This window comes from Medicago sativa, chromosome 3 (genome assembly GCF_051527215.1).
Source record: "Medicago sativa cultivar Bolivia chromosome 3, Bolivia_mono, whole genome shotgun sequence".
NCBI lineage: Eukaryota > Viridiplantae > Streptophyta > Magnoliopsida > Fabales > Fabaceae > Medicago > Medicago sativa.
The window spans coordinates 101377979-101391145 of NC_140751.1; the positions used below are offsets into that span (position 1 = coordinate 101377979).

At 34.4% G+C, this 13167-nt stretch overlaps 2 protein-coding genes and 1 non-coding gene across 3 annotated transcripts; 2 read left to right on the plus strand and 1 right to left on the minus strand.

Annotated features, from left to right (window-relative positions):
- Positions 1 to 486: 486 nt before the first annotated feature.
- On the plus strand, positions 487 to 1662 carry LOC146942998 (uncharacterized). The gene has a single exon (XM_085757092.1). It carries the CDS (start codon positions 764 to 766, stop codon positions 1334 to 1336), a length of 573 nt encoding a protein of 190 aa, XP_085613218.1. The 5' UTR covers positions 487 to 763; the 3' UTR covers positions 1337 to 1662.
- Positions 1663 to 7160: 5498 nt separating this feature from the next.
- LOC146942999 (uncharacterized) lies at positions 7161 to 10040 on the minus strand. Its single transcript, XM_085757087.1, has 2 exons — positions 9916 to 10040; positions 7161 to 9432 (listed from the first exon to the last, which is right to left on the minus strand). Exon 2 carries the CDS (start codon positions 9361 to 9363, stop codon positions 7399 to 7401), a length of 1965 nt encoding a protein of 654 aa, XP_085613213.1. The 5' UTR covers positions 9364 to 9432; positions 9916 to 10040; the 3' UTR covers positions 7161 to 7398.
- Positions 10041 to 12625: 2585 nt separating this feature from the next.
- Positions 12626 to 12699, plus strand: TRNAR-UCG (transfer RNA arginine (anticodon UCG)). Its single transcript has one exon. It is a non-coding gene; the product is annotated as a tRNA-Arg (tRNA).
- Positions 12700 to 13167: the final 468 nt, after the last annotated feature.

The following is a 13167-nucleotide window of genomic DNA, read 5'->3' on the forward strand; positions in this document are numbered from 1 at the left end:
AACAATTCAAACATCTTGATATGTATGATTAAATTAGATAGATAGTCTCATGACTTAGCTCAGTTGATAAAGATATATGCAAGGTCTGAAATTCGAACCTTAGACACCACAAAAAAATATTAGACAGGAAAAAAAAAAGTAAACGGCAACAACAATCTTTTTTGATAGTATAATAAATCCTTTCAAAAACTACATTCATAACATTGATATATAGTCCCAAATTCTATGAAAGTCGTGTGTTATAGTATCAAATTTTTCGTTAAACTTTAGTGCAAACTTTTATTTGTCAACTTTTTAACTCTTAAAAATATAAATGCAAACATTTTTTCTAAAAGGATAAATAAATGGAAGCATGATGAACTTTAAAAATAAAATAAAAAGGGAAATGTTAGTATCTCAATATTAAAAGGTCACATGGATAGTGGCGCTTGAAAATAAAGGAAGACCGGTCTCTTTTAAAAGCAAGGTCCCCTCTACCATAAACTTGACGTTCTAACTTTTGTTCCGCTCATCTATTTCATTTCTTATCATACCAACTTTTCTTTACTTTTTTAGTTTCCTATCAAATTATTATGCATAATAATTGATTATAGTGTTACATATATTTTCCTGTAACAATATAATTTGTATAAACTAATTGATTGATTCTGAGGCTACTGATCTGTTTATTTTCAAGAAGATCACCAATCGCCTGTTTTAATTTCCCAGTTTTTCTTTAGTTTATTACTGTTTGATCTAAGATCAATCTAATCTCAAATTCTCAATGGCCACCGTTTTGACTCCAAACGCAAAGGAACAATCAATTGCTACAACTACAAAGAATCAAATAAGAATCAAAACTCCAAAGAAAAACAAACGAGGTAGTAATTATTATAATTACATTTCTAACCCCTCTCAGAATTTTGACACGTATGCAGGTCTCTTGAATCTTCCTCAACAGAAACAACCACCTTTGCTACCTCTTCCACATGTTTCTTCAATTCTTCATCACAACAAACCTTTGCTTCCACGAAACCTTAACACTCATCAAAGTTTGTCTCTGACACCAAAGAAATCCAAACCAAAAAAGAGAGAAGAAACAAAGAAGAGATCAGGAACACAATCTACAACAGATTTTCTTATGGATAATCCATGGGGACCTGACCCAAAAAATCTACCAGTTGTTATTGGAATTGGAAACATGGACGTTTTTTCAGAGTCGGTTTTCAATCTTGCTCCACCACCTAGTAGCTTACCGTTGCCAAAATTTTCTCTGAGATCAAAACTCAGTTGCAACACAGAAGCTGTTGATGACGGAGCAACCAATAATCTCCGGCGACTTCTACGCCTCCGGTGAAGTTGTTGCTCTCTACTTTAATTTACGTCAATCATGTCACACGTTACTTACTACATGGGGAAAAGTTTTATTAGTATTTCTCTAATTATTATTATGTAAATAAAATAATCGGCGTAATTTTTTTTGCCGATTTTCGTTTTTGTTTTTATGTTGTTGGTGAATTTGTGTGTGACCACCTATGTTGTTTTTGAATTAGGGGTGCACAGAAATGATGTGTGTTCATATATGTTGTTGGTTATGCACCATCATTTTAATTCCATATACTATAAGTAGTACTGTGTGTAATTTCTTCTTATATTTTATAAATAAAAGTTGTATTTCCATAAGTAGTACTACTAGTCTGCCTAACATCTCCTTATTATTTAATGATACGAGTAATGTTCTCAAATTTGTGTTGGCAACGTTTTCATCTGTTTGGCACAAGAAATAATGTTCATCATTTTGATGCTTCAGCTCTAGCGGCTTAAAAATGAAGAATGTTTAATGATACGAGTAATAAAAAATGTTAAGAGATATTCTTGCATGAACTCTTACCTAAAAGATTATTCTTACACCCAACCTATAAAAATATGACACATATTATTAACTTTAAAAAAATGTGATTTTAATTAAGAAAATGGAAACAATAAATGGTGGTGAGTGGTTTTTGTTGGTTAAAGAAAGTGGAAAAAGGAGAGAGAAATATTAAAAATAATGAGAAAAAAATTATGATATTAATTATTTTTATTATTTTAATGAGATGTTTGATTTTAATTGGTTGGGTGTAAGAATGATCTCTTAGGTAAGAGTTCATGTAAGAATTTCTCAAATGTTAAACCAAAAGCTAAGCGATGCCACACCAAACTGAATCCTCTCATTCTCTCATTTTACAAGTTGTATTTATCTCTTTGTTGATCTTCTCCCTCTCTTTTTTTTTTTTTTCTCTCTACGCGTATAATTTCAAGGGTTAATAATAATGCGTAGTTTTCATGCATAAAAGGTTGAGCAATACATCGCACAAAAACAAGGATTTTTTTGAAGGCAAATAATATGATTTTATATCATAGTTATATTAAGAGAAATTTATTTTTGTCGGTATTCTTAGTCCCTTTGAAGTTTTCAATCAATATTTTTAGAGAAAAAAAGTGTTGAAGGAAAATTTTTTATAGAGACTAAAAAATATATGAAAAATTTTGCAGGGACTAAAAAAAATGCTAACATTTTTTTTTTCCAAAGACAGAAAAATACAATTTCTTTTTTATGACCAAAACAAAATTCTAAATATTAAATTAATAGGGACCAAAACTATATTCAACTTAATATTTTTGTATCAAGCGGAAATACAACACATAACAGAAAACTACACTCTTAAGGTCATCATCACACCATCAGCCAAGAGCTAAAAACTGTGAACATGTTATCCATGGAGGCACCGATATGCACTAGAATTTCCTTCACACAAATTATTAGGAAATGAAGCCTTCAAGAGAGTTGTTTAAAACCCACAGTATAACCAATAATTGGGACATAAGGACGAGTTTGAGAAACTCCATCTTCGATAAGATAAAGAGAAATTTAAGTAAGATTCACAAAAGATCTCGCAACAACTATGATCTCAAGCCAATTGAGATGGCTTGTAGTTTATCATTGAAATTAGAAGTGATCCCACGTCTAACTCTAGGGCATTCAAAATAATTCTCGCTTTCAAATGATCTCAAGCCAATTGAGATGGCTTGTAGTTTATCATTGAAATTAGAAGTGATCCCACGTCTAACTCTAGGGCATTCAAAATAATTCTCGCTTTCAAACAACCCCTAAGGGATAGTATGAAGATTACTATGCACAAGGTTTTTAGTTAAACCATCTTAAAGAGTAGGGAAAATTCAGATGAAGAAACAAATATTCTGAGTATAGTATGAGTGAGGTTAGGTCAAATCTAAAAAGAGACGATAGTTTTCTTTTTTTGTGGTGGTCTGGATTTGAAACCCGGACCTTACATATATTATGTTATCCCTACCAACTGAGTTAAGCTCACAAAGACAAAACAAACAAAACAAAGGAGACGATAGTTTGTTGTAACTACTAAGACCATCCACAATGCAGCACCCCGTTTGGATGCTTAAATGGGTCCCGACGGTACACATCATACGTTTTATAATTAATATCTAATAAGTACCCAATCTCTCCAACCCATCACGTCAAAATAATTATTAATTGGGTCACAATAATAACTCTATCATTAAATTTTAATAATAATTTATATACTAATTCATAACTATTTAATAATAATTTATATACTAATTCATAATTATATAATTTTAAAATATTTAAGTAATTTAATTGTTCTGGACCGGCCAAAAGGACCTTTGGCCCATTACTTAGGCCCAATACAATCCAAAGCCCAAACTCCACGTTTGGCAGCATTACTTGCGACACACCCCTTCTCCGCAAGGGGGGTGCACGGAGCGAACGAGACCGGTTCAAACGAACCCCAACGTCTCTTTGCACATTCTGCACGTTCCCGCAATAAACTCTCTGGCGGTTACACTTCCCACGATTTTGTAACCGCCAGAACCAGGTGTGCCACCACAACGGCTCTGCAGCCCTCCACCTCTATAAATAGGGGACTCAATGCAGTCCCCAAGGAAGAATCTCACTCTCTCTCTCTAAACCCTCACTCTCTGATGTCTACTGACTTGAGCGTCGGAGTGCCTGCAGGTACACACCCCCCATCCGCTCCAAGAAGCATTCTGACGCATTCCACCACCGTTACAAGTTACAACCACCGCATTCAAAGCACCGGCAGTCACCTTCTGATCAGGTACGATCATTAATTATATAAAAAGGAAAAAATAAAGCAATTAAATACATGATTTTTTTTAAGGAGTAATTAAATACAAGAATTGTCAACTGCTAATTGTGTAAAATTTCTAAAGGCTATATGCTACAAGCAAATTCAACTATTATTTACAACTATTATATAATTTATTTTTTAATTTCAAAATAATACAATAATTGAATATAGAGAAAAAATATAATTAATTAAACATGTGAGACCCATGAGTAATAGGAGAGACAGGGTGCCTTTAAAAACACCTATCCTTATAAGCACCATATTCATTGATGTCACAATGAAGGTGCCTATTTAAAATGGTGCTAAATAGGGGAAGAAGCCCCCATTGTAGATGGTCTAAGTGAATTGGTCTGATTATTACCGAAGAACAAGTACATACATGAATTAACAATAACGTCAAGCTCCTTTTTACAAAATAAAAAATAAAAAACAATAACGTCAATACAAATAATTACTGTGTGCGTGTAAAGACTCGATTTAACAAAGTCAAAAATAAACTTATGTGAAACTTATGTGAATTAACTTATGTGAAACTTTTATTTCTTTACTTGTTTCCCGTTCACCTTAAATTTCATTTTTCGAATGAACATAATTAATAACTCAAATATTTCAACTTTCATATTCAAAAGTATGTAGTTTAATTTTATGGGTTTTTCTATCATGTGCAAATTTGCACATGTTAAGAAGTTTAAAGTAGTAACTTTGACTTGAAACTTGTGTTTTTTATAATAAATATGTAGCTTTTGAATAAAAATTGTTAATTTTCAATAAAAAGTTACTACTCTTGGTTACCTTAACATGTGCAATATTGCACATGTTAGACAAACCCTAATTTTATTTCCACCATATTTCAACTTAGCTCTTTACCCAAACAATAAATTATTTGGGCAACCTTTGACCAAAAAAAAAAAAAACTCTGGTTAACCTGCATTACACAAGAAACTGATGTAGTCCACAATTAGCAGGTCGATATCCTCTCATTTACCCAAGATATTGACCAAACTAACATTTTTTGGGGGTTAGATAAGAGAAATACCACACAAATATTCAACCTGATGAGGCAAATATATATATATACACTAATTTTTTTTGCTTGTGCAACGTGAGCAAAAGCAGTACATGAATGTATACTTTTATATTCACAGACGGTGTTTCTATGAAAACAGTAGCAAAGGTCAACCTGGATTAACCACAAATAAATGATCGATCATTGATACCTACCAGTAAGACATTAATCCGGAGTTATGAAATCAATTCCAAGGATTGCATACAAGACCCACGCATCTGTGAAATAATGCCCATCTCATTCTTATCCTCGACTTACATTATACAAAGGGCAATAACAAAATTGAGTATTCTTCCCTTCAAAAAATTGAATATTCTTGTGAAATTTATTATGAGCACTGAGCACGCAATTACTGTATATATATGGCAATTATTTTTTCAATGGTTTTGGATTAAGGAATTGTTATGCAAAGGGAAGTCCTAACCTACAACCACGTTTGTCAGACCAATGTTCATGTTCTCAAACGAATTATTCACAGCATGATAACCTTCATGGCACTCTAACTATGCCCACATGACCAACATGTTCTCTTCAATTCATACCTTATCATCATTATTGCTCATATCAGACATGGGGAATCTCAGTTGTAATCTCAATGTCCGATATGTTTCCCTTGCTCTATTCAACATATCCCACAACTTCCCACAACTACCCAAGGTGAAGTATCACCACTTACAGCCATATACTTATTGTCCCAATGCTTTTATTTGTATAGCTTACTGTTGGTTAGCTGTTTCATTGTTTCAACCATCAATTTCTAACTCCTAACTCAGGCTTTAATCCCATGCATCGATCTATTCTATGCTATCTCTTCTTACATACACCTAGAAGCAAAAAACACCAAGAAATCTTAAATAAATAAATAAATAAATGCAATACTAGTCTACAAAGGCAATTGCAGAATGTTATAAATAAGCAGAAGCAGTCGCATCTAATATTCCATATAAGAAACGAAGAAGTGCAAACAATGATTTAGAAGCAAGTTGAAACAGAGGAGATAAAGCTTGCTTCTTCCACACTTGGTTTTGAATAAATCAATCAACTACCGCTATATTTTTTGTTTTCATCTCTTTAGAATTCAAGAACACGGGTAGTACGAGCCTATTCAAAGTGAGGAATAATTATTAATGTAGTTGAGGGACCCGTATAACACCTATCCAAAGAGTGGAATAATAGTTACTGTATTTGAACATCAATATCTCAGTACCATCCATCAAGTGACAAACAAACAGATAGATAAACTGTTCAACTTCATCATTTAAGATGTTGTTATAAGACAGACATACGATATTACATTTCTTATTGACTAAATCCCAATAGTCAAGGGATATATTGAAAAGAAAATGCTCAAATACATGCAAGCTTTAACTGAGGAACCAATTCCTACTAACAGGACACATTTCAGGAATTGAAAATAGGGAAGATAAAAATTACCTGGGTCGAAGATTCTATAATTACCGCCCATCCTTGTATGCTTCATGCTAGAAGAGAAGGAGAAGCAGGGATCATCATGGTCTAGCAATTTAAATAGAGAAAATGCATCCTTTTCATTTGCAGCCATTGCTTTGAAAAGAACATCTCATCAGTTCACAGTGAGACACATTTTGCATTGCTATGTGAAAAAGTGAGTGCTCTTCGAATTGTCTATATCATTTTTCCAACCCATTACTGATGAACATTGGTAATAAATGACAAAAATAAAAAAAAGTAATTTTTCAATCAAACAAGAAAACATAGTAATTTTTAAATGACAGAAATATCCCAGAACTGTTACATTGAAAACTTCAGACTCAAATACTTAATAATAATAATAATAACAACAACAACAACAACAACAACAACAACAACAATAATAATAATAATAATAATAATAATAATAATCATAATAATAATAATAATAATAATAATAAAGATAAAGAAACAAGTATAAAAACTACAAAAGCATTGTTTCTGATCCAGATAGCTGAGATAACAAAATTTAAAGAAGCAAAGTTCTCTTTCAAACCAAAAATGGGACATATATCCGGTGCTATGATAGACTGTTGGTTTTAATAATGATCAAGATGCCTAGCTATGATTGAGCAGGAGCCCATATTCTGTTTAAGTCGTAAAATCTAAAAGCAAGAGGAAAAAATTCCACAGATATTGGCCAAGAATGATAAATCAAACTGCAGTTTTCTTGTTCCTGAAATTTTCCTTCATCATGGCAAATTTTTTCTTGCACTGGATCACGGTCTTCCCAGGTACAGCTGCAGCTACTCGTTCCCATCTCTGGTTAGCTTCCTTTGGGAAGGTTTTTAAAGCTTGAACTAATGCTCTTTCCTGCACTGCAGACCACGCCTCTTGTTCTGAAACTCCTTGAGAATCTTCCGAGTTGATGCTGCTTGTTGCTGTCGGTACCGGTGTTGGAATTGTTGTCGTCGTCATCGTCGGTGTTGGTATAGTAGTTGTTGTTTTTGCATCACTATTTTCAGTTGTTGTTGCTGGTATTGAGACCCCTTCCAATTCTTCTCTAGTTGACAATGGGGATGCAATTGATTGTGCTGCAGGTTTCCTCTTCTCAAGAAATGTATCAAAAGCTTTGGCTGTATCGGGCTTCTGGAGGAGAACGGTTTTAGTTGCTTTCATTATTTCTTCAACAGATCTTCCAGTGCCAATGTATTCTGAAACAACCTCCCATCTCCTTGAAGTTCCTTTGGGAAACTTTTGTATTCCTTTTCTCAATAGCTCAATCTCTTCTTTAGTCCAAGGTTTCTCCTTCTTCTCTGTGTAGCCTGCTAGAGAACTACTGCTTCCATTAGCCTTGACATAGCCATTTTGTTGATTACTTTTCTCATCAACCACGTTTTTCTTGCAACTCAGTGCATCTTTTAGAGCTTCTGCTTGCTCTAACACCTCTTTGCCTTCGATTTTCTCACACAAACCCCTCAATTGTTCGATATCAAATGACATGCAAAGCTCTTCTACATCGTCTTCAGCAATATCAAGTATGTGTTGTGACAAGATAGGTCTTGAGAGAGTTCGAAGACGTGTTCGCTCCTTCCGCAAGAGCTTTTTCTCCTTCTCTTTCACCTTCTTCTGTTGCAAAGCAGCTTCGGCAGCTTTTTTATCTTCCTCTGCTTTTCGTTGTTTCTCCTCTTCAGCAATTCTGGCCGCTTCTTCCTCCTCCAACTTCTTTGCCATATATTTGGACTCCTTTTTCCTTTTCTTCTCAGCTTTTGCCTCTTCCTTTCTTCTCAGTATTCTAGGGTCCCTCTTATAAGCATTATCAACAAGAGTGCGGATACGTGCATACTCTTCCTTCCTAGCTTTTTCTGACAGTTTTGCATTTTGCCTTTCCATCCACCTTTTATGATCTCGGGATTCAGCTTGCTCAAGATCAAACTCATCAGCCTGGGGAAACTCTCTCCAGCTTTTAAAGGAATACCAAAAATTGTAGAAACTATCAACTTCCTTTATTGAAGACTTATCATCACCTAGAGATGGAATTGGTTGATTAACCGACCACCGTCCATTCCTCATAAAAGCAGGACCAAACACCTTGTAGAAGTCTTGTGGATCACAGTCAGTGGGAATCTCATCATCAAACTCGTCTGTAGAATCATAAATTCTTCTTTTTACGGGATCGACCAACACTGCATAAGCCTCTTGGATTGCCTTAAAATGAACATCTATTTCAATCTTCTTTGCCTCCTTCGCAGCTTCAGTTTGCTCGGAAAGAACAGCAGCAGCCTGTTTGTCCGGATGAAACCTCAAGGAAGTTTTATGATAGCTTTTACGAATTTGATCCTCCGTAGCAAGATATCTAAGATGGCTCAAACCCAATAATGCGTAATGATCTTGCTGTTGCTTGTCTCCGTCACCAGATTTCTTCTTGCTCTTGCTGCTGTAAGAATCAGAAGGCAAATAAACATGTTCCTTATCTTCAACCACATTCTTCTTATCAGCATCTTTGTTATCTTCTTTTGTAACACCGAGAAGTTTAAGTGCAGCAGCATGAAAAGAGTGACCAGCCGGGTCATATTTCAACGCCTTAACCGGAAGACAATTAGATGAAACAAAAATAGGCTGCCCATCTACAAGCTCTTGTGAGTAAGTAATAAGACGGTATTTTGTTTGAACAGCCATTATGGAGGCTGGCCAACAAAATACAAAAAACTGATAATACTTGATATCCTTCAATTGAATCACTCAAACCTGTATCCAAAGAAAATTTCAAATAATTAAGATTTGTACCAGCAAATCAAAATATAATAAACCATTAAATTCAACAATAATGGTTCCTAATAACCTGAAACTAAAAACAGAGAAGTGAAATAAGAAAATAAAATCATAAGAAAATAAAATCTAAAAACAATGAAGTGAAATAAGAAGCTCGGAATACAACAAAAATAGTTCCTAATAATACTGCATATTATAGATTGTAATTTACACGAAATTCTTGAAGACAGACACAAACAAAAACCTCAAATGATAGAAACAAGTGCAAATTTTGTCGTAATTGTTTCTCCTAAATCCATAAAACACAAAACATCAAAAAGAGTTAAACACGATGTTCTTGATGACAGAAACAAACACAAAACATAGATGTTATGGATACATGCGAATTATACCATCTTTGCTTTTACTAAAACACTAAACACAAAACATCAAAAAGTATTAAAAGTTAGATCGACATACCTCCTTGAAGAGCTGGAAAAGTAAGAAAGTGTTGAATTTGCGGCCGTGAAGTGGCGGGATCGGAGTGAGAATGAAACTAGGTCTGGATGATGATGAAGCAAGTATTTAATTTTAGGGTTCAGAGCGAGAGAGCTGGGTGACTAATTCATACATAACTAAGCTGTTGCAACACGTTTCTTAAAGGCTTGGATATTTCGCTGAGAGAATTGGGCCATTTTGGCCCAAACATGTTTTTATTATGCAGGATTTTCTTTTCCCACTCTCCTTTCTTCTCACGCACGCTCCAATACTCTCAAAATACCCTGTTCGAATTATATATATTCATAAACTTTCCACATTTTGCCCCTAAAACTTATGTCTCACCACTAGAAATATGAAACTCCAACGTTGTGTTTCTTGAAGTTTTTTTCTCCAAATCAACGTATTTCAAGCCTTTTAAACACCAAACTCAAGGTAAGGTCGAATTCCTTCAATTTATTATTGTTGATTCGTAGATTTTTTTCTTCTTCTAGAAACTGAATGTGTTTGTATTATATAAGCCAAACTAAATTGATCCTGATTCAGGTTCTATAATCTAAACATGTTCATTATGCTGAAACTACTTGATTTTTTGTTGATTTTTATATCTCATTTTTTATATTTTGATATATGGATCGTGTTAGGAACAGCGTAACTACCGTGACTGCATCCTCCATTCGATAGCAAATCCATGAGGTTATAGCGGATAGCATAGCGAGAAGGGGTAGGGATGGAGGCTACATTGTTGATAGAGCTGGACAATCTCAGGTGCACAAGTTTGAGCCCCAACACCATCACATTGTTAAGAAAAAGGATGTTTCAGACCATGATGATGAGGAGAGGAATGTCGTTGTTTGTGGTTGACGTGCCAAATACATTAGATTTCTATCCTAGTGGGTCACATGACGTGTTTATGCTCACCAATATCATCATCATGTGCCCAGGCATATGTAGGCATGGCAACAAAACCCATACACGCGGTTACCCGTCCAAACCAAACGCAATTTGACGAGTTTGTTTTGACTGGGTTTGGGTATGGGTATGGGTTTTCCCCGATTTCAAAACACGGGTATGGGACGGGTAACGAGTATATAGGTACCCACCCCGAACCCATACCCAAACCCGTCCCAAATATAAAAAATTACTTTATGATGATATGTCATGTTATTTTGTTTGATAATTGTCATTTAAATAAAAACTACCATTGATATTTAAAGGATCAACTGAATCAATCTGTCTAACAAATGTTAAAGTGGGCGTATTGTTGGATAATGTATTACAACGTTGCTTTTGGGGATGAAAAAAAGCTTCTATTTTTTATTTAAAAAAAATTATTCAATGCGGGGACGGGGATTGGGCGGGGATACCCGAACCCGTCGGGGACGGGGATGTGATTCAATTTCTCATCCCGTTGGGTATGGATAGGGTAACGGGTAAGTATATTCAAATCGGGTATGGGGACGGGGAAGGTAAAACCCGTCCCCACCCCGCGCCCATTGCCATGCCTAGGCGTATGTTTGACGAAGAAGTAAGATACTTCAACTTGTATATATTTGTAATTTTTTTTATGCAAACTGATGCTTCTTTGTTGAAGCAAAAAAAAACATCAATTTAAAGCGTGTGAACAATGAGAAAAGGTTGAAGGTTGTACATGAAAGAAATCAGCGCCAGGATGTGTGCACCATGGTTCAAACAGGCCCTACGAGTCAGTGGCATTTACTGGTTGAAGCCTGTCAACTATATCATTGTTGACCGTAAGTCGTTGTCTGCATTTTTTGAAAGATGGCACAAAGAGACTTCTATCTTCCATCTTATGGTTATTGAGATAGTTGTGACATTATACTATGTGTCATGTTTGTTGCATCTTCCATAAAAGGAGACATGTCCTATACCATTGTGGTTTTGTTTCCAGAAGTGATGTGACGAATATGATGGTTGGGTTGAATCAGAGGATGCTGAGTTCCAAGTGAAACCCACAAAGGGTGCTCATGCACGTTTCCATTTTTTTGAGAGGAGAGTTTGCAGACGTATCTTGACCAATCTGTACGGAAAATTGGATGTTTGGTGTTCTCAAAAGACTTGGCTAGACATATGAAGCGTGAGAAATTGATAGATGTACATGGAATTGCTGAAATTGAATGTTGAACAACCTCTATTATTATTAACTTAAATAAAATATTTACAATGTTTTAAAAAATATATATTGACAATATTGATTTTTATTACTCCATTTATTAACAACCCCCGTTATCACGTGTTATTATTGGAGTGGTAAATTTTTAAAAAATATTGACAATATATTAACAACCCCTATTACTATCGGAGAAGTAATTTTTAAATTAAATGATATTCTTTTCGGTCAATAATATAAATAAAAAAAATCATATTTTAGGTTAATTGAATAATAGATGTATTTGATCAATATATAGATCAATTTTATCATTTATTCCATGAGTTTAAAAATGATTTTTCCTTATAATAATAACTAGAGAGACCTTTCCTAAAAAAAAAAAAAAAAAAAAAAAGACTAGACAGACCAACTTTTAATTTATAGTGGCATTGTGCTAATGTTATTTAGTACAATTGAGTTCTTGTCCAAAAAAATCTCAAAATTATGAGACAGACCCGGCATAAATAGAGAACGGTGGGGTTTAGTGATAAGTATATAAAAGCGGTTCCAAATATCACACAAGACCGCATAGCGCAGTGGATTAGCGCGTCTGACTTCGGATCAGAAGGTCGTGGGTTCGACTCCCACTGTGGTCGTATTTTTTATATCACATTATGAAAATGAAACGACGTCGTCCGTTTCCCATACGTATACAGTGCCTACGATTAGCACAGCGTTTTAGTTTATTATCGTCGTAACAAATCCTCGCTTCACTGCAAAAGAAAGAGAAAAGGCTCCCATCATCAAATCAAGTTGTTGGTTGCCACAGAGTTGGGGCAAAGCTAAATATCAACTAGAACGCCGACCCGTACAACGCACGGGTCTCACGGGCAGGAATAATTTGATACATAATAAAACGAATAATTAATAAAGTTTTTAGTCCCTATAAATATATCAAATTTAGTTTTTAGTCCTCGTAAATTTTTTTGATAGATTTTGGTTTCTATAAAAAATTTCAGCACGTAGTTTAGTCCCTATTAAATTAAAATTTATTTAATTATGCTTAAAATTTTAAATTTTTTAATGATCTGTTACATACTTGTTTAAAACATTATAAAATGTTC

Coding starts and splice junctions, on each gene's coding strand:
- LOC146942998 (XM_085757092.1), top strand. CDS start 764: ATGGCCACCGTTTTGACTCCAAACGCAAAGGAACAATCAATTGCTACA.
- LOC146942999 (XM_085757087.1), bottom strand. CDS start 9,363: ATGGCTGTTCAAACAAAATACCGTCTTATTACTTACTCACAAGAGCTT.